A 23,425-nucleotide genomic window follows, 5' to 3' on the forward strand; every position below is an offset into this window, starting at 1 on the left:
CTGTAGTTAACATAAATCGGCATCTGCCATTGAGAATGTTGCTTTTCTCATGATAAATGTGTAGAATTTGCTTAAACAATGCAAGGCTGACCATGTATCATTTTACTAGTTTATTTCTTGTAGTCTTTTTTTTCTTTTTTTTTTTAAAGTCTGATGAATAAATGTCGAAATTACATTTCAAAGTAGTAGTTTTTAAATCTGTGAATATATCTTACTATTTTGTAATAGATGGATGCTACAATAGAAAAAGTGCAAAATGATTGTGTAGTCCGGTTTAATAAACAATGATAGATTTTTTAGTTTTCGTATTAAAAATAATAACACTGACATTCTGAATTTAAAGGGGATTTTTCAAAAGGAAAGTAATCAGGCTTGTTCAAATGAGCAAACAACTGGGACAATTCATCAGCCACTTTATCTGCCATTCTGGCTATATTTAACAGAATACATTTACAAAGTAATATCATTTCTTACGAGGGTCTTTTGTTAACAAAGAATCCTCGTTTGAATACACAGTCAGCCTACTTTGAATCATAACCACCACCTTTAGTGGAACATGTTATCTTTTACTAATACAAGTTTTATTGTGTTACTTTATGGATGGCATTTTCCGAATCCCTGATTACACATCATACAGCTGCTGTTGATCTGATGTCCTCAGGAAACCTGTGATATCTTTTTAGCCAGCAGTACAAATAGCCACTTGTACTCCAGATCATATCCAAATAACTTAATGGAAGGAACAGACAAATGACTTCTGACATTTTGTGAGTAACTGATTCTATCTTGTACAAGTGGTCAGAGGCTGTGGGGCATGAAGGAGGAAATACCCATACACAAAGCCTCCAAACAATACATAAAGGAAAGGAATATTTGTTTAACAACAACCTGGCAAATTGTTTAATCATCGGCCATATGGTATCAGACAAGAGGTAACTGAGGCACATGGTCAAGTGGGGGAAATAAAATGAACTGTTGCCACATGGGCTGCTTTGTTTTATTAAAACAAGATCTTTTATATATCTTTGCATAACCTATTTTTATTTGAGCATTAAATTTACGACCGATGGTTTTGGGAAAATTAGTGCCAGCAAATCATTCTTGGGATATGTTTTCAGGCCACTGAATAATGCAGTACACCACTGTATAATTAATTTATTACAACAGACATAATTAAATATATATATTTTAGGAATTTTTAGTACAGGAATAGGGAATTTTCAGTGCCACTTTCTGTTGGGAAGGGTTCCATGTTCGGACTCACAGCAGGGCTTGAACTTAATAATTTATCACCCACAGCAATTAAAAAATAAACTGCCGTCGGTGAAAGGGCCCACCGACGGCAATTTTGAGTATGCCGATGGCAATATTTTTTTTAACTGACTTTTGCAGCAAATAAACTTGACTCAAAAGGTTATTTTTCTGTATGTAGGCTACATGTAGTCAAATTTCTTGAATTTATGTCAATAAACTTCAATAAACAAGAATTTATTATAAATGAAATCATGCACAGGGTATGCGCATGACTAAATATAGTTCCGTTGCGTGGTACAAAACTAAACACCAATTAACTCCAACCAGGACCCAAACATCCGTGTTAAATACTGGCAGATAATGTTCATACACGTTTATACATTTTGCCGTCGGTTAAGAGCTATATCGACAGCAGTCATTTTTATCCGGCGGCACAAAAGTGCCATCGGTGACAATCCCCAACTGACGGCAGTTTATATGTCACCTACGGCAATTGCCGTCGTTGCTGCTGTTACGTTCAAGCCCTGCACAGAACACCTGGATAAATCTGTCGCAAGACCTGAGAAGGAGTGATCACTCTCACTCTCCTCCACACTCACCTGGAATGTTTTAAGAGGGGGGGGGGTGTTCTTACTGTTTTGCTGTTTTATTATTATTATTATATTTTTATGGGGTTTTGTTGTTGTTGTTTTTCTTTTTGTCTGTATAATTATTGTCAAAAAGTTATATTCATTCAAAATATATTATATAAAATGTGAAAACAAAATTACCTACATACATGTAACCATTATAATGCTACTTTAAAATGGTACCACAGTGTGCCAACCAACGCATCACTTGATATGCACTATAGAACAATTACTGCATTATAAAGTCTGCTGGATGGTCGCCATACAGCAAGGGAGAGAGCCAAATATGTATTTAGGTTACCTTACACCAAATCAATCCCCACAGGTGGTAAAGTTAACTTTTTCTAATAGAACCCACTTATCTACAGGAGTATACCCACCTAGGCAAAATACCTGAAAATCCACCTTGTATTTACCGTATATCTTTGCCCATAAGTCAAATTTTTTTCACCCAAAAATTATTTTATAACTTAGGGTAAGAAGGATAAGAGGGTAAAAAAGTTCACCCAAAAATATTACCGTTTTGGGGATTATTTTACAAGTTTTATTGTTGAAGTATGCCCTGTATTTATACTCAAATATGTTAATTTGGCACATTTATTTTTTATAACCTATTTTTGGGGGCATTATAACGGTTTTGGTTATGCGAAAAGGCGTGCGATCTCACTCACATGTCAAGACAACAGTCCACTTAGTTAAAATAACAGTTATCACTAATAGCAAAAATGTAAACAATACTAACTACCTGTTGCCTGAGTTTATTTTGAAATCTGGTCACTGGCATTAATGGTTGTTCAAACAATGTTTTGTTGGTGATTAACTTCATGAATATTACTGAGCTTTTCTTTAAAATAGACTGATCTCTGCAGTTCACTAAAGCAATAGGGATCATTTGGTACAAAAACCAGTTTACTTTCCAGAGTTATCCTCCTTACATGTATTAATATGGCGGCAAAACATGTGATTAACCGATGATACATGTACTTTCAGTTTTATCGTAGTGATCTGTTGTCAGTGTTTATAAATAAAGTTGTTGTCTTTGCACAAAACCATGCTGTACAGTGCCATATAGTAACAGTCAAACAGCTTTCACTCTCTACTAAGGGAAAATTTCGTTTTGGTGCTATGTAGTTTGATTGGAATGTTGCGATGTACAAAACGTGAAAAACGAAGTTTGTAAAATAATTTTCTTTTGTTCAGATATTGTACATTACTGTTCTCATGTGCTGAAAATAAGAAATACTTCAATATTTATGTTGTTTTTCATGGGTCGACTTATAAACGGGTCAATAAAAAAAATACGTTTTCAGGGCTTGAAATTAGGGACTCGACTTATAGCCGAGATCGACTTACAGGCGAAGATATACGGTAATACTCTTTCAGGGGGTAAGACACAACCCAGTGGTACATTTGCTTGATGTGCGGTCAGTCTGGGATCGATCCTCATCGGTGGACCCATTGGGCTATTTCTCTCCCTAGCCAGTACACCATGACTGGTACATCAAAGGCCATGATATGTGCTATTCTGTCTATGGAATGGTGCATATAAAAGATCACATGCTTCTAATGGAAAAATGTAGCAGGTTTCCACTCGAGACTATGTCAAAACTACCAAAATGTTTGACATTCAATAGCTGATAATTAATAAATCAATGTGCTCTAGTGGTGTCGTTAAACAAAACTAACTAACTTTAATCCTCTTTTCAAGAAACATTTCCTTTTTGGTAAAATTTCTAGCTGCCCTAATTTTGCCAAAAAATCTTATTTGTATTTTTATTTTTAAATTATGTTTAGTTAGTGAATTTCACTCTTCAGCACTAGTTATCCAATTTATCTTCTGTCAAAATCTCTGATCACCAGTTGTATAAGAACTATGCACTAAATATTTGAATACATTGGTCTCATATTGCAATTGTTTGTACTCTTTATTAGTTATGTACAGGTATTTAACTAGAGTAGGTGTATATATATCTGTGACCCAGAAGTCAATGTCATAGTGTACTGCAATCCCTCAGGCACCAACTGTAGCTCTATTCATTCTAGACGAAGTCTCTCTGTACCATCCACGTTTCAGTGTTTGCCTTTCACAGAGATCATCAACATATACTGAAAATCTCTGCCGATCAATAGCCAGACTGCAGTGCAAACCCAGGCTGATACAATCTTTCACTTGTCAAAAGCTGTTTTTTGTTTATTTCTAGTAGTCGCTCAGAATAACAACACATAGAACACAGCTGATACATTACTAAACCAGCATTATCGGCTTTCAATCAGTTTTACATCTTTTTAAATACTAATTCAACACAAATACAAGAACCAGAACTTTCAATATACTTTTTTGAAAATAATACTGTTGTGTGTAAGCCAAAAGACTACACAGGTCTACATACATGTGCAATGATTGCAATGCAGGGCTCAAATTTAACAATGGCACTGTCAGCTGTGATATGAATTGCTGTAGATCAAGGCTTTACCTATTTATTTATTTATTTTTGGAATCTATTTTTTTTTTTTTGCTGAATAAAAATGATTGCCATCACTTGGCAAACTCAAAATTATCATAGGTAAGCATTCTGCCTTTGGCAAAAACCTTTCCAAATTGCCATAGATAACAAATTCTAAAGTTCAAGTCCTGGCCATGAGCATGCATATATATATATATATATATCTATTAATCTTTTCCCGTTGATGCGATAGTTTTCAATAGGTCATGGGGACCACCACACTGAATTTAATGATCTTGCTTTAAGCAGTATGATAGATATTCACCAGGCAAGACTTTCCTTTTATGTTCAGTGACACATGAAAAGAACATTTTGGGTCAGGCTGACTTAACCATAGCGTCAATGGCTTCTTACGATGTACTGCACTGTCGGTTGTACTATACCAAATAAAATCCCATAGGCGGCAATGTTAATGTATCTGGTTCAAAACACTATATGCAATATATCAACCAAACTATGACCCATAAATATCAGTACTACAACCCCTAACTCAGTATTAACTGAAGAAAAGTGGAACCTTTCAGGCCTCATTTTCGAGATACTCAGATCTTTTTACAATACCCCTAATTTTGTATAAAAAAAAACAAAATTAGTACTTAGTTTTACAGGTACCCTGTACATGTTTCAAGCACAAGGCTACTTGACACAGTGGTACTAGATGGAATAAAATTGCATACATTTATTGCCGAGATGAAAGTACATTTTTTGATAACAATCTTTGTCACATTTATCACCAATGACAGGACTTGTGGTGGTATTAACTAGGATTTGTGGTATTAACCTGCTGAGTACTGCAGGCGAGATATCTCGCCCGACGTCACGTCAGTCGACATACTGTATACTGTATACAGTTCATTCCCCAATTCATATTTCCTGCCGTTTTGCACACGACACTCACCGGAAACGGAAATATAATAAAAGAAAAAAGAATTTTTTTTCAAAATGGTGGCTTTTGTTTTGATTTTTTCAATTGAAAATACCTTGAAATTTTGAGTTCAAAAAGCGTTTTTTCGGCAAGTATTTTCGCTTGACAACAATGGCGGCACGTTGCGGTCATTTTCAGGGATCGATAGCCGATTGTGACAGCTAATTTGATAATAAATTTGATAGTTTTACCAACAACGAAAATCACCAAATATTGCAATATGAATTGTAGTTCAGTTTTTAAAAAAATTCTGGTCAGAAAACCACTGTTATCGGGAATAATGGGCATAAATATTGGACAGCTGGCCACAAATACCCACGAAAATAATACTTACCAATTCATATATGAACTTTATTTCATGTATTTATAAAACATTTAAGTGAATATATATGTGAGTAAAAATTATAAACTTGTACCCACTCAAACGTGGTTTTTGTTAAAAATTAATCCAGTAGTCTAACGGTTAACTAGGACTTGTGGTATTAACTGCTCTATCAAAGTTCTGTACACTACCCATACAAAGTTTCTAATCCTGCATTCAATATGGAATTTATTTATCACATTTTTTTTCATAGTCATAGGGTGTTCATTATTTTAGAAAAATAGGAGGCTGTTCGAGAAAAATAGGCTGCAATATTTACTGAATGCAGAGAGGTTAATAACTGTAAGACTGATTAGATTATTAAAAATAACAAAAATTAAAAATACTCCTTCCCACCTACCCTATTTTTTTCAAGGATGAAACCTGAAACACACATTGGTTTTTTTAGGCCTTCTAGTTGTTGTCAATACACAATGGCTTTTTGCCAGTGATAAATGAATGTGTAATCAATGTCTTTGGCTTATATTGATTCGATGAATGAAGTGCAGCAGAGCCCATGATTTTGGCACCAAAAACCAATGTCCCATTCACCTTACCAAATAGTGCAACTTACCAACAGTGTCTATAAATCTCCCCCCTGGGCTGGCAGGCCCATTCACCGTATCAAATAGTGCAACTTACCAACAGTGTCTATAAATCTCCCCACTGGGCTGGCAGGCCCATTCAGCTTGGGGCCACCGTCAGTCATCCCTGTCTATTGCAGCCACACCCTAAAATTAGAAAAATAACCAAATTAATATTAATATAGGTAAATACAATTACATATAACAAGAATTCCATGGAATTAAATGTATCGCCTACCATAAAAGTTTTTTGGTTCATTGTGATGAACATCCATAGGTGCAACTAAAACCAAGTTTCATTGACCTAACACTTGTAGTTTGTGACAAACTGATCTAAACATAAAATTGGAATGCAAAAGTTGCTGTTGCTGCCGCAAAAGTAATACCTATATATGTACATATTTCTGCTTTTTATTTCATACAGGCGAGACAAAAACGGATAAACTGGTATCCTGCTGCTGTAACTTGGCATATACATGTACCCTTCAAATTTTTATTTATATTGTGCAACTGGCAATATTGCTGTAAAAGTTGATTAAAGGTTGACATTAAATGGAATATTTAACCAACTAGTACTTGCAGGGTTTCCGCCAGAGATTATAAAAGATAAAATTAGGTACTCTAAAACCTTAAAAATTAATGGATACATTATCATAATTTGTGTACAAGATTATAGTAGAGAACTGCTGTTGAAATTTCGTCTATGTACATCACTACATGAAATACATTGTCCAATTTCAAAATATTTCAAACCCATAACCACCTAGTATGGGCACTTATGATCCAATCTATTTTTATTACGTTCCCTCAAATTATTGTCTGCCAGAAAGCCTGACTTGAGAACAATACTGTTACTGTATACAAAGACTACATGTTAGACTACATGTTATTCTGTCAAAAAAAAAAAAAAAATCAAAAAAAAAATCATTAGTCATGTTTTTCTTTCTGTTGTCCAATGAGTAAATGAGGAAAGAAAAGCATGAACTCTGGAATGTATGACTTTAATTTCGATTCACCGCTGATGCCATGTGACACCAACACAAGTGAGTAATCTTCAGCTCTGGCTTTCCAGCGTTAATCATCAGTAGTGTAGTTATGTGTGGCTAATCTCGGCCACAATGAAAGCCCTGTTCACGTTACATGTTTACAAGCAGACACTTGTTTCACAGAGGTACCATGTACAAGAAAATAAACACACAATATTTATTTAGCCAGAAAGTATACTTTGTTGAATACGATAATTGTAATACTAGCACATGACAAATTAAAAGTGAGGAAATAAACCCAATACTATCTCAGGGACTAACCTCTCCTCCCTGACACACACACCTGCACCACACCAGTGAATGTACAATTATAGCCTTTCATACATACATTTAAGTATATTGAGTCATTAACAATTATCAACATTCCCAACACATTTTTAAACCAAATAAAATATGTGGATTAAATATTCCTTAGAAATAAGCACACTTTTACAAAAGATAGATAATAATAAAATAACAATAATAATAATAGTTATTTTTTTTACAGACAGAAAACAAAAAAACACCAAGAATTCAGTGAAATTAAATGTCTCGGCTGAAATAACCTGTTTCTATACACTGTGATGAACATCAATAAGTGTAAATACAAACCAAGTTTCACTGACCTAGTACTTATAATTTGTGAATAATTGATCTAAACCTAAAACGTTGACAACATCGTTGCCACCACTGGAAAAGTAATAGTTATATCTCGCCTTTTTACTTCATAAAGACGAGATAAAAAACGAAAAGGAAAGGAAAAAAACATGTAAAAACCTATTATCGATAATTATCACTCGGCAGAATCAATCCCATGACATGTTGCTTCTTACAGACTGACGCTCTCTACCCGCACCATTAACTGTTCTACAAATAGCCATCCATATAACAAGAATCAACTCCCGTATCCCGAGTGCCAGATATTCACGATTAATACGTCCCAAACATGTAAGCGAAAAAATGAATTAATAATTAAGAAGTCTGAAGATACAAGACGAACACGACAACGTGCAATCACGCAACATGAACCTAGACTGTCCTCATTATGCCAGCCAATTGCATGTCTCATTCGCAGACTAATCAATACTGCCCCAGTGTTTACGAGGACACACAAAAACCTCTGCTGCACACTCCTGTGTCCTGGGTTCATCATCTTTAATATGCATATGCATGATTTACTATTCTACTGCATCGCCAGACGTGTTCTATCCAGTCAGGGCAATGCCCGGGAGCATGCTAGCAACCAGCGAGTTTATTATTAATATTAAACGGAACTCACTTGTTTCACATAATGCAATAATGGCCAGACTAACAAGATGGCAGGATATGAAAGTCAGCAGCCTATCACTAGCCCATCCCCTGCCCACTACCACCCTGGTCGGGATGCTGGTGATCTCTTGCACTTGGCAGCACTGGCAGTCCCCTCCTCCTACCCACCCCAACCTTTTTTCATGTCCTGGACAGAGGAGCCAGCTCAGACAGACACCTGCACCCATGACAGGCGTGCACTACAACAGCTTATTCTGAATGTGCACGTTAAATACCATTACCTGACCTGACTAGCCCATCACTGAAACAATTCTGTCATGTAAGCCAGAACTTGCACCCATGACAGGCGTGTGTAACAAACAGCTTGTTCTAAATGTGCATGTAAAATTCATAAGTCAAGTCACTGAAACTGGTAATCTATAAATGTATGGTTTGTCGGTTTTGTGAAATGCTGACAATATATAAATCGGTACAGCTGTCTACATTTGCCGCAATGTCACCCATGCTTAGATATAAAGAACACATCGTAAATGTTAAAGAGTATGAACTGTGTATTACCAAAAGGTCATATTAATAATGAAGGTATTTTTCATCTCCGTGCCAGCAGCTCTAAATGAGTATGCTGCCGGGTTCTGTGGAAGGTGTAAGTCACACATACATCGACATTAAACTTCACCCATACTCAGGCTATAATCTACCATCAGGGTTTCTTTCTGCTAGAACATATATGTAGCGTAAAATTATGGACCCTAAAATCTTTAAAATTAATGGATATATTAACATAATATTTAGATAGATTATAGTAACAGAGCTGCTGTTTAAAATAACCTAAAATACATTAAATGCAGTATCCAATTTCAAAACATTTCTAACACACAATTACCTACACATATAGATGGGGCACTTAAGTCTATTTTCTTTTTTTCATGTACCCTTTTGAGGTAAAAACTGTCCCACTTAAGAGAGTAATCTTTTACATGCAGTTTCCGACAGGATAGCTTCATATTACAAAGACCATTTTCAACAACCTTTCCAGCAAAACTCAATGTGACAAGAAAATGTATAGTGAAATCTTCTTAGCATATAACTGTATTACATGATACACAATGTGTATAGGTAGAAAACTGTTTTATTTATAGAAACTGGTCGCCTTCTTTCTTATTCGAATAAAGTTTGTGAGTAGACAGCTCAACAATGACTACAATCTTGATTGCAAACAAGCTATTAAAAAGCAATGTAAAGATTATGCATGATTTATCAAACTGTAAACTTGTATTATTTTTTTTATTATTATTTCTTCTCAATGTGTTACAAATGTTTCTTCTCATTTAGTAATAGTGTATGTATTACCAATTTACCATCTTTAGTCAGGTGGCACAACACAGTATACCAGTTCCCCAAATTCCAAGTTGATATGATTTATAAACAAAAGCTACTATTGTTTTCCTTACTACCGAGCCTGCAAGTGATACAGGGGTTATCAGAAGAAGGAAAAACGTATGTAGAGTTCTGTAACTAAATACCCATGTCAGTGGCAGATACAGATAGTGTATCTGGTGGTCAGTAAACAGGAAAAAAGAAAACCTACTCTGGCTGTGATAGATTAAATTACAGCATGGCTGCCCGTGGTAGGCACATGCACCAATTAACATCACCCCACTGTTTATTGATCATTCTTCCCCACTGTCAATCAGTCTGTGTCAAGACAATGGAAGCAATCGACAATGACAAGAGGTTCAAGCAAGTGTGCAGCGATGCGAGACAAGCATCATTGTCGTCATCCTCTCATCGTACAACCATTTACCACTCCAGTCACGTAACCATGGCTCCTTACACACCGGACGGACATGGAGACTCCTGCGGGAATCGACAGACTCCAAAATAACCTGCCTGTCAGCATAGCAAGACTGCACACACACATACACAAGGTCACACGAGAGTGTATACACAGTAACTATGTTTTTTTAATAATACTTACGTGAATCCAATACTTTCAGTTCAGAGGAGATATATCCATCCCGACTGCCAGTGCACCGGGGAAATAGGTCAACCACATAGTCCCGCCCACAACAAGGGGAAAGAATGTAGCCTTTATTGCCCGTAAGCGGAGCAGTGTTATCAATTAACAAGTAATACAACAGCTAGTCAGAGTCTGCTGCTTGTAGTGGTGATAATAGAGATCTGTATGATACAACATGGGCCACTCAGATTCACTGGGAGGCTCCCCTACTGCAGTACTGGTTTACCGATCTGTGGGATGGACAATGTACTGCAAATAACTCTTCTGTGCAGGCCATCCCAGGAATCTGACCTCGATCAGCTTTGGGGCATATGTTTTTTTCAGTCCAGATATATAAAAACATATGGTATGTTAGGGATGCACTCCAAATACACATAGTAAACTGGACTAAAGTTGAGCTGAAGTAATATAGAAATCAAATGGCAAATTGGCTTGGGTAGGGATTCCACAATATAAACTTAAGTAATTAAAGACTGTTTGTATTAAACCAATCTTCAGCATATATATTTATTATAAAAAAAACTTTAAAAAAAAAAAAAAACCCTAACAAAAAATATGCAGGTACCTGTATGCACAATATACCCATTCTATTTCATATAATTTCTAGAATAGCCCTAGGGCAGAATACAAATACACTGGCACAACACTTTACAAAGTCAGAAATGTTATGTACAAGAAACTTTTTAGACAGTTGGGGATGTATGCAGGAATTTTATTTTGTGAATGGTTGGTACTGAAACAATGTGCTTTGATCTGTGCTGCCTTGTTTACAATATGGCTATGCATTATGGCAAGATAATTCTCATGCACCATTATCAACCATTTTGGTTAACAACACCACTAGAGCACATTGATTTATTAATCGCCGGCTATTGGATGTCAAACATTTGGTAATTTTGACATAGTCTTAGAGAGGAAGGAAGGAAATGATTTATTTAACGACGCACTCAACACATTTTTATTTACGGTTATATGGCATCGGACATATGGTTAAGGACCACACAGATATTGAGGGAGAAAACCCTGTCGCCACTTCATGGGCTACTCTTTTCTATTAGCAGCAAGGGATCTTTTATATGCACCATCCCATAGACAGGATAGCACATATCACGGCCTTTGATGTACCAACCGTGATGTACTGGCTGGAGTGTCATGAATGTCATCCACCTCCTATTAATTTTCAATGTGTCATTCATTCATGGATGCAAATTTATTTTCAAGTTAAAGCATTATTAATATTTGCAAACATTTGGCATTATGGTTACACTTTTTACTGTTAACTTCATTGGTGTATGTGTGCGCGCGCGCGTGTGTGTGTGTGTGTGATTTGTTTTTTAACACTATTAAACCATATTTAAAACAATGAAGTTGCATACAAGCCATGACGGATCTAAGGCACCCCCCCCCCCCCCCCCAATAATTTTGCAACAGCTATATTTTTTTTTTGATTTATTATTTTTATGTTGGAGAATCCGAGGAATCCATACTGGGACATTTGTGGCCTTCAGCCTTCTATTTTAAAAATAGAAATGTGTACCTTGTAGTCAAGTGTACTCCAAATCTACACCATCTGTTGGTGATGGCATAAGAGATTCGTTAACAGGTCGACAATTAGGCAACGTAATCATATTAATGTATTTGTTCAAAAGAAAAAAAGAAAGAAAAAAGAAAAAGAAAGAAAAGAAAGAAAGAAAGAAAGGACACATTCTCTGCTTTGATGGTAAAAGGTTTAACAATAATTATATACAAAACCCACGACTGCCGGCAGTTAAAACATCAAAAACCTATTAAATCGAGCAACATCGTAACTTATTTCCCAGGTCAGATCCCAAACACAATATTTTGTGTATAGAAAACATCCAGTATCGAGTCTTTCAGCCCTAACAGTTTTATACCATTACCCAGCTATGGATTCACTGCTTTTATTTATTAATGTGGCAACCACTGGCAGATTCAATATGGCTGAAAGCAAGCAGGTGACAAATAGCCACAGGTAATATCTAGCTATTGTTAATGGTGTGATAAGACATACTCTAATGTATTGACAACTACACCATGGTTGTAATAATAATTTTAGATGCACATATATATCTGACTAGCCAGTTTGATGTCAATAAAATTCAAGTCACCAAGTTATACAATGAAGCAGTGTTTGACAGACAATGACAAATGTTTGAGACAGTCACTAGTCCTCACAGAAGCTTTGCCTAGTGCACTATGTATTATAGTAAAACAGCTGATCATTTCTGCTGGACTCGACCAAAAATGCACTAGCTAGGACCAAGTGCTAGTGGATTTGTCAAACGCTGATGAAGTTGCAGATAAAATGACCGATATATGTGCTAGTTTGTAACTTGCCAATTACTTCGTCTTTTTTTTAAATGTTTTAAATTGGCCATATAAAAAATTTCATATGATGACTAAATAATATTTTGTTTAAAAATAACTGTGGGTTTCTATTTTTGAAGGTTAATACATTGATTGATAAGTTGGCAAAATGTTCTGCTCACCCAGAGCTAGCCATGGCTAGTCAAAACAACCAAGATGCTGATATTTATGTCATGTAATCATGGATATTATTATTATGATAGCCATAACCTTCCTACAGCAAATGAACATAGCATATTAAAAGGTTCACAACACATAGGAAAAATGCAGTAAATAGTGCAGGAGGAATCTCACTATATATGGAAAAGTTGGCAGTAAATTTTTTTTTTAAATGATGACCTGTTTATTAAAATGTAGAAAATTCAACAGCACACCTGCCACTCCTTCACCTGAAGATAAGACGACACCGGAGACCTCTCTGGGTATCGGCTTAATCAGGGAATGCTATTCTGGGACAGGTTCTGATGTCACACGGTGTGTCCTAGATGCTCGACCTCATAACACGACACCCTGTGTGTTATTAACTACTTATTCACCACACATCTATTTCACACATAAACTGTTTAACACTATAAGGTTCTCAATCTATCATCCCAAGTAAATGGACTAGAAAGAAGTACTTTAGCATGGAAAACAAGATTTTTCATTCTCTACAAACTGCATTAACACTATCTGATCTTCCGGCCAGTTCTCCATAACTGGTGTAACAAAGGCTGTGGTATGTACTATCCTGTGTTCTGTATAATGCATATAAAAGATCCCTTGCTGCTAATTAATCAAAAAGAGTGACAGCAGCAGCTTTCCTCAACAATTATCTCTGTGGTCCTTAACACTAACCGTATGTCCAATGCATTATAACCATAATTACAATACATGTTTTGAGTGTGTCATTAAAAAAACACTTCTTTCTGTAGAACTTTCTTTCACTATCTGTCCAAAATACTCTATATACCAAAAAGCATACAGGAAACATTTTGTTAATATTGTGCCGTGATTTGCTATTCAAGTTTTAGAGATAATTAATTACACAATTTAAAATGTTAAATAGTAGTTGCTAATCAATTTTTAACTGTCACATATCAAAACTTTCCAAAGAAAATGTTCCCAGACATCCTTTGTACTAGTTGCAGCTAATCAAGGCTAGACATATACTTGATGGCTGTGGGTTAAGGAAGGGTTTATTTAACGATGCACTCAACAAGTTATCTACGGTTGCATGGCATCAGAACAACACAGCTAATAAGAGATGAATCCCACTGCTGCCATGCACACCACAAGTTACTCTTTCCAATTAACAGCAAGCGATCTTTTATATGTATCATCCTACAGAAAAAGGCACATACACATGGCTGGAACTAGAAATAGTCCAATAGGCCCACAGACAGGGATCGATCCTAGACCAAATGTGCATCAAGCGAGTGCTTTGCCACTGGGCTATATCGATCATGCCCCTTTAAAGGTAGTCAACTCAAACAAGAGCCTTATGTGTTCGAAAGATGCATACCCAGACCACCAACACATACTGACACTAACAAATGAAAAACGCGTAATTTTAGAATTAATAAAAAAACCCATGATTATTCCTGCTAACTGGGGTTAGCCATTCTGTTTCGTTTTTGTGACGTCCGGTAGTATAGCTTGGGGCGAAGTGACAGCTCCATCCATCTTTTCTATGCACAGTGTAAACAAACGCTCTAATTTACAACATAAAACAACATAAATGACTTGATAGTATAATAAACTATTTAGCTAAATATATTTCAACAGAACAAAATGGAGTTATAGTATTTTTCTTTTTAAAAAAATCCAAAGAAAAAATGCATACTATTAGGCCTATTGCTAGGGCATGTTTGAGCAAAAACTACCACTCATGATACCCAGGTGATACTTTTCTTTTCTTTGGGACCACGTAATTGGTAAGTTTTGTGATTTTAGATGGAAAAGTCTACTTAATCAAGGGTTTTACAGAATTACTTACAGTAATAAAGCAGGGCGGTTGGTAATGTCCATTACGATTTGAGGTGTATCCGTGCTATTATCACACAATACCCTGTGATCTTCATAAAAGAGGCACGTCTTTTTAGTGTATCTAGACACAGTGTCTGGGGACCGTCTGAATATACACCTGCCAATCAGGAACCATAGAAAGGCCACGGAAAGAAAAGACCAATTAACCAAGAAAACACTGATTATTGTTTCAGTACGTGGGTTAATTTATGTACGAAACATAATAGTTATTTCAACACTGACAATGGTCGTTTATTTTGTATTGAAAAATAATATATAATTGGTACTGGTTTACTAGGATGGATATAATTACAGAACATTGCGATGCATCTGCAAAAATCAGGTATGTTTTGTTTCTTCAGTTCGAAGACTAATTCCTGACTTGACACGTTAGGTATTACGTAACCACCAGTTCGCCAGAGGGCGTATTCATTGGGATGGTACAAAATGGCTGCGCCTGTTATATATAATAGCCGTCACATTTAACCGTTTTATTAATTAACTATACGATTATACTTGTTAATATTAAGCAATAATGTGCATTATATATCATTGAATATGCATACCAGTCCAAATGCCTTAATTGTCCCCTCCTTTAACATTCTTCATTTTACAGACCTGTATGATACACTGCACCAAGTGAGTGCTTTGCCACTGGGATACATGCCGCCAGGGTTTATTCTAGAGGGTACTGCAGGTAAAATACTCTTAAATCAAGGAAATTAATTGACATATTTTTTTAATTTTTAGATAGATTATAGTAAAAGAACAGCTCTTTAAAATGTGTCAAAGCACATGAAATGCAGTGTCATATTTGAAAACATTTCAAAACTATAACCACCTACTAGGGACACTTGTGTTCTGTTTGTTTTCACTACGTACCCTCAAATTATTTTCTGGCAGAAAACCTGCCCGCCCCTTTAACATTCTAAATTTTACAAGTATGATACACTGCACATTAAAAAACCTTATCAATCATCTACACATGCATGCAGACGAGATTAACAAGGTAGTCAATCATCTAATCTACATATTTTGATGACAGCAGGGAAAGTAGACAACACATTTCCACCTGTTTTCAAAACACAATAAGCCCCATGTTGAGATGGGCATTAAACTGATCTGGGTCTGTTTTGCCAACCTTCATGAAAACTGAAACTGACCCCGAACCTGTGCATACACACACACACTGATAAAATAAAATCCTGCATGACCTTCTCTGAGCAAAGGACACAGCCGTTAACAAACCTAGCACCTCATGAATGGCTGTCCGACACGGCTGGGCGAGCACAAATGCATAAGGCTCAAGGATACGACTAGATAACACCGGAATGTACCGGCACTTTCTCAATGATCCGTCTGGGAACAAAATGGCTGCCGGAGGTGACCTGATGTCAACTTTTAAGAACAGAACTCTGGCTCTGTTTCAACTAAAATCCATTATTTGGTATGGCTAATGTCAGTCACTGGAAAACTGATAACCAGGTCGTTCACACAGATCAAATGTGCACAACAGAATCGGTGAATAATAAATTTAAACAACAGATATATATGTAAATTTATACATGTCAGCAACAAAAAAAAGATGGTAAAACCCTAAATCCCCTATCACATTACAGATCAGTTTTCTTTGTGGATAAAGTAAATCGATGAAACTGTCAACTACTTACATACAGTGTACATGTATCCACATAGGGTTAAAGCAGGGCTTCTAGAATTGTTATACAAATACACTAGCCATGGGATCAATGATTAAAAACATTTACTAGCCACGATTAAACATTCATTAGCCCTGCTTTATGTAAATACAAATTTACTAATAGGAATAACTGGATATGTCACCTGACGGAGATAGATTTGAGGGGAGGAAGGAGCGGGATATTCACATTTACAAAATAGACTTAAATGTAGCATTCACTAGCCATTGGCTATCATAATCTAGAAGCCCAGAGTTAAAGCAAGCACACTCCCTTGTTTTTCCAAAAAATATGTACATGTATATACACAACAAATACTGAATCTTGTGTCTTTCTTTACATGTAATATTAGAAACGTACAAATATACAAGTGACAAAACAAAAGAAATTTATAATTGTTTAACGCAGTGTTATTAATGTCAATCAATCACCGGCCTCAGTGGCGTCATGGTTAGGCCATCAGTTTACAGGCTGGTAGGTACTGGGTTCGGATCCCAGTCGAGGCATGGGATTTTTAATCTAGATACCGACTCCAAACCCTGAGCGAGTGCTCCGCAAGGCTCAATGGGTAGGTGTAAACCACTTGCACCGACCAGTGATCCATAACTGGTTCAACAAAGGCCATGGTTTGTGCTATGCTGCCTGTGGGAAGCGCAAATAAAAGATCCCTTGCTGCTAATCGGAAAGAGTAGCCCATGTGGAGGCGACAGCATGTTTCCTCTCCAAATCTGTGTGGTCCTTAACCATAGGTCTGACGCCATATAACCATAAATAAAATGTGTTGAGTGTGTCGTTAAATAAAACATTACTTTCTTTCTTTCTTTAATGTCAATCAAATAAGTGTTGTTAATGTCAATCAAAGAACTTGGGTTGGAACTTTTCACTTCAATTTTAAAGTACTTTACCCCCTTTTAACATCATAATATGATCTTTTAAAATAAAATTTATAACAAAATATATCATCAACCACAGAAGAATTCAGTATTATAAAAATAGCCTACATAGACCTGAGTACCTCATTATCAATTCACGTAAGTCTAGCCCTGAAAGTTATGTTAATAACATGAACTACATGTATAGACACTCGGACCCAGTGTTAGTGGAATGGGAAACATTTGCTGAAGTAATCAATAAACAGTGAATGTAGAACCAACAGCTATACTCTGGGGGCACCATGTGTGTACAGTGTCAGCACATCCACTTCACAATTTGCAGCACATTTTATTAGATCCTCAAAATTATATACAGTATATTGCTACCAACTGATACAATGTTCACCAAAGCAGACTAGTGCCAAGGCACCTGTATCTTCTGATGTTTTATTCGATTAGTGGGTGTGATATTATTACATTACATTAATCTATATACAAAACCATACAATTCAACACCGATTTAAAAAAAAACATCCATAAAGAAAAATAGTTTTTCTTAACACCACCACCACTCGAGCACAAAGATTTATTAATCATCAGCTATTGGATGTCAAACATTTGGTAATTTTGACATATATAGTCTTAGATGTAAAGGTCTACTAAATTTGTTCCATTAGTAGCAAGGGATCTTTTATATGCACCATCCCACAAACAGGATAGCACATACCACAGCCTTTGATATACCAGGTGTGGTGAACTGACTGGAACGAGAAATAGCCCAATGGGTCCACTGACTGGGATCAATCCTAGACCAACTGCGCATTCTATAAAAATATCAGGGTAATCTAAATATGCTTTGTGACAAACTGGCTTCTCTGGATGTATGCTTTTAACAGTATAGAAGATATTTTACAAAAGAGTTACTTTTAAAAAGTTTTTTGTTGTTTTTAAAGGTAGGGTCAACTCAAACAAGAGCCTTATGTGTTGGAAAGATGTAAACACGTAAAACACGTAATTTTAGAGTTAATAAAAAAAACATGATTATTCCTGGTAACTGGGGGCAGCCATTTTGTTTTGTTTTTGTGACGTCCGGTGGGATAGCTTGGGGCAAAGTGACGTCAGCTCCTGACCATCCCCTGTATGTACAGTATAAACAAAAGCAGTAATTTTCGACAAGGCGCTTTTCTTTGATCAACGTGACTGGTAAAACAGCATAAATGACGTAATAATATAATAAACTATTTAACTAAATATATTTCAAGTTGCATTAACGGAACAAAATGGGGTTATAGTATTTTTCTCTGTTAAATAATCCAAAGGAAAAATGTACACTATTAGGCCTATTGATATGCTACGTTGGAGCAAATACGACAACCCACGATACCCAAGTGATAATTTTCTTTTCTTTGGGACTACGTAATTGGTCAGTGGTTTTAGATGGAAAAGTCTACGTAATCAATAGTTTTACAGAACTATTTACAGTAATAAACCATGTCCATTACAATTTTAGGGGCGACAGGTAATATTCCACAATACCGGTATGTATTTTTGTGTCTAGACAGAGTCAATTAATTGGCTCGTCTGGTTACCAATCAAATACACACCTGCCAATCAGGAATCACAGGTAGAAGCAACTAACAGCATAGACCAATTAACTAAGAAAACACTCCGTGTATCATTTCAATACATAGGTTAATGCATGGGCAAAACATTGTTAATTGTTTCGACTTGTTGTGTAGCCACTTTGACAATGGTATTTTATTTTGTATTGAAAAATAATATATATATAGTGCTGGATATACTTATTGCTGGCGTACTGGGATGTGTATTATGTGTGACTATTTATCATCCCGCAAAAACCAGGTAGATTGTATTTCTCTAGTTCTAAGGCTCATTCCTGATGTTACGCATTAAGTATTACGTAACCACCAGCTCGTCAGAAGCCGTATTCACTGAGATGGTACAAAATGGCTGCGCCCGTTATATATAATAGCCGTCACATTTAACCATTTTATTAATTAACTACACGATTATACTTGTTGATATTAAGAAATAATGTGCATTATATATCGTTGAATATGCATACCAGGCCAAATGCCTTAATTGTCCTCTCCTTTAATGCTTCTAACATTATATTAATATTGTGTTATATACTACATGTAACTGATAAAACACAACATGGAGCAAACAGACAATGCTACAGTCTATAATATATAGCACAGTTTCTACTTGTTTGGTGGGTACTAACTCTTAACACCTGGGGTTAAAGTTACATTCTCTGGTTACCATATTATAACATCATGTACAAATGTGAAATACAAGATCAAATGCACTTTTAAAAAAGTTGTGTGTGTTCACTATGAACGGATATCATCAAACGTATAAGCTTAATTCGTCGCCTGTGCCGCCGTAGCTCGGCAAAGCACAAACAACAGCCTGTTGTCAGTTTCAGTTAACATGTGTGTTTGCCGATTTCAAATTGTAGGGTTCGTCTCAAAAAATTAAAAGAGAAATCTTGCGCTGTACAAAGAACGTTCGGTTGAGGATATGGTACTAGAGTCTTTAGTTAAAACCGGTTTGATCTTGACAACGTATTATCCACAGTCGTACCTTCATATTTCAGAATTGATATTTTATAAAGTGTTAGTAGAACTTTCAAAGTTTAGTTTGCATACTAGTAACACATTAATCATGTATATATTTTTAAAATAAAATATACTAAAGTAGACAATGAACATTTTCACTTCTTAATTTTACGTGTTAAAATCGACAAATTCAAATAAATATTATTTCGTTTGGAAAGGGTAAAGTTGGGGGGGGGGGGGGGGGGGGCAGGAGTTGTTTAATGACATCAAAGATAAAGCATATTGATTTAATAATCATCCGACCCCATACAACCATGTCTAACATTTGGTAATTTTGACATATAAACTTAGAGGAATCGGGTGCATGTGCAGAGGGAGGGTATTGGAGGTTGAAACCCTTACTTGCCCAAGCTTAAAAAAAATTGAAATGTATTTTGGGGGGTGCATGGCCCCATATAAACTTAACTCAACAGTCTATAACCCCAACCCCGCTGAAATCCCTGCAAACGCACCTTGGAAACCCGCTACATTTTTTTTTAGCAAGGGATCATTTATATGTACCATCCCCCAGACAGGATATCACATACCATGGTCTTTTTATATACCCCCCCGATGGGGATCGATCCTAGCAGGGCGCAATACTGCGAGTGAAACACTCGCCCATGCGAGTGAAATTCTGTTATGGCGATTTAAATTTGCAAAACACTAGCCTTTTGGCGAATTGATTATTTTTTCAGAATGAAGCTGTCACTGGAACATTTATTTCACTAATCAGTCAGACGACATATACTAATGATCGAAACTGTAAACATACACTTCCGCATTTGCCCTGTTTGCGGATATCACACTCGGAGCTCTCCGGCCGACTTGACGATCGAGGTGTTCGGAAAGCCTCGTGACACGTCGGGGTTTTCCAATTGTAAATGAGTTTTCACAAAGCATTGGACCAATTGCTTCGCAGCCAATTTGTTTGCACCTAAAGTTAAGCTAAATGTTACATGGCGGGAATATGCTAAATAAATTTTTTAAAAACGTTCGAGAAAGTTGTTGGTAACGATAGCATATCGTGAACAAAAATAAATAAATAAATAAAATGCATCCTAGTTTCGGTAACTGTAGCCGTCGGTATACTTGTCGGAATCGCGTAACCCAATTAAAAAACGGTTTACAAAGGAAAGTAAAACAAAATAGGATGAGGTTGGTGTTTAAAGTTCTTTAATTATGTTATTATAATTATCCATACTAATACATGTACTTCATATGTTGCCTGGCGAGTAACAATTTCTAGTTGGCTAGTATTTTTTTTCATTCACTAGCCAGTTGGCGAGTAAATATAAAGTGCTGCTTTGCGCCCTGCCTAGACTGACTGCGCATTTCCAAAAAACACCTTTTTATGTCTAAGTAATGAATGAAAATAACATAGTTTTGAAAAATGTTACGTAAATCGAACACAGTACCCTCGTCCTCTACCCCTAGAGCGTTATGTAATTAGTAACATGTAACGCGTATGCCAACAGCTGGCCACTGTCGAAATTTCAAGGCAAATCCCCCATTCACCGACCCCTGGAAAGGCGTTGTACCATACCTCTATGGATATAAATATGTTTTGGAGATATGAGACGACCCCTCAATCAAGACGGTTAAATTTGTTCAAAATTGCGAAATCTCACGTGATCTCTTGTTGGGGAATTCTATATTTGTGATAAGCCAATGAAAACCGAGATCGGTACAAGCCCGTCAAAAGGGTCCCACTTTCAAAATACTGGCTTTGTTTTTGACCTGGATAAGCCAGCGTAGTGAAACCAATGTGGAGTGCGGCTTCATATATGCACCAAACGTAATTGGATTTTCTGTTCTATATGCTTAAATAATAAAAAATATTCCAGGGAATGTAATTTTAAAATGTACAATTAATATATGCAAATATGAACCAGTCTGCGTCAATGAAGATAAACTACCCAATCAACCGACAACCTCCAATATCCATACAATGTACGGTGATCATTACCCATAATATCATACCACTACCAACAAACTGATGTTCATAATCACTAGGTACTGTACGGCAACAAATGAAAATCACATAAAGTTCCCATCTTGTTACCTGACTAATTGTAAAACTTATCTACCTGTTTACAGGTGTATGTCTGTAACATCATTAGTGTGGGTCTTTTTTAGAACTGGTGGTGTGTACAGGTGCATGACAGTGACAATCCTTAGAAGGTGACGCCGGCTTGTAAACATGATACATATAGTTCTAATTATAACCACTTTACAAAGAAGATATTATGTTACAATTAAATAATTTACTTCAGTTTCAAATTTCAAATTCATACACACTGATCCAGAACTTATAAGCACACTGTAACAGTAACCTTTAAAAGTAACCTGACCATATACATGCACCGATACTTTAGAATTACAAAATAAATGCCACATGGCTTAAACATACAAGATAAATGCCATGGCTTAAGTTTTAATAATAAAAATCTTCACACTTGTCAAAATAATATTTTAAAAATTACTTATTAGGTGCATCAATATCCAAATTCCTGTAAGTGCTCAATAATACATATATATCTGGGATTATTAATTAAAGATGGATCTAGCACAACAAATCCAGCATGGCTGCACGATGGTTGGCCAGTCACTGTGACTGTAACAGGATCACAGTGTTACACTCGTATGACGGGTCTGTGCCCATTCACTCTCTCTTGAATGACACAGCTTATTATGCGTGCTTGTTTGGCTGTCCCACGAGTATGGGTGTTTGCGTGTTTACGCTCAAGATTGACCTATTCATGTAGCCATTTGACAGCTGTACTTAGCAAGATCCTCACCTGTACACAAAGTGACGAGATTCACAAACAAGTATATATAACAAAACTTGTGTATTGGTTTTTGGTATGATCAATGTTGATAGCTTTCATGCTGTTCACTTTATAGTCATGCACAAATGGTATCAAATTATGCAATGCATTCATTTCATGTTTGGACAATGATATTTTTACGTTCATAAAATTTGCAATGTATCTATTAACCTTTGTGGGAGAATTCTCTGTGAACAATAGTTATATTTTCAAGAATTAATTTATTGTAATATTTACATCTTCATTTGGGGTACAAAAAGTATACAATAACAAACTTGAATGATTATAAATTTAGTATAAATAAACGTAAGAGATTGAAACAGAGAATGAAAAAAGAAAGAAAAGTGAATTAATATCTACTATAAAATAAACATTTTGTAAAGATTTGGATAAAATGGTACTCGGATCACAGCAATTGTTTTCAAATAATGACAC

At 36.0% G+C, this 23,425-nt stretch overlaps 1 protein-coding gene across 13 annotated transcripts in view; it reads right to left on the reverse strand.

Annotated features, from left to right (window-relative positions):
• Positions 1–23,425, reverse strand: part of LOC121383195 (alpha-adducin-like) — a 67,535-nt gene that overhangs the window by 38,891 nt on the left and 5,219 nt on the right. For 10 of the 13 annotated variants that reach the window (XM_041513064.1, XM_041513063.1, XM_041513061.1 and 7 more), the window contains exon 2: positions 6,316–6,404. In XM_041513064.1, the coding sequence (XP_041368998.1) occupies positions 6,316–6,382 (67 nt within the window). In that variant the 5' untranslated portion in view covers positions 6,383–6,404. Of the gene's footprint in view, positions 1–6,247; positions 6,265–6,315; positions 6,405–8,059; positions 8,212–10,529; positions 10,606–23,425 lie in introns of those variants that run through there. The other 3 variants (XM_041513053.1, XM_041513054.1, XM_041513058.1) reach the window with 3 other exon arrangements.

Source organism: Gigantopelta aegis, chromosome 10, assembly GCF_016097555.1.
Source record: "Gigantopelta aegis isolate Gae_Host chromosome 10, Gae_host_genome, whole genome shotgun sequence".
Taxonomy (NCBI): Eukaryota; Metazoa; Mollusca; class Gastropoda; order Neomphalida; family Peltospiridae; genus Gigantopelta; species Gigantopelta aegis.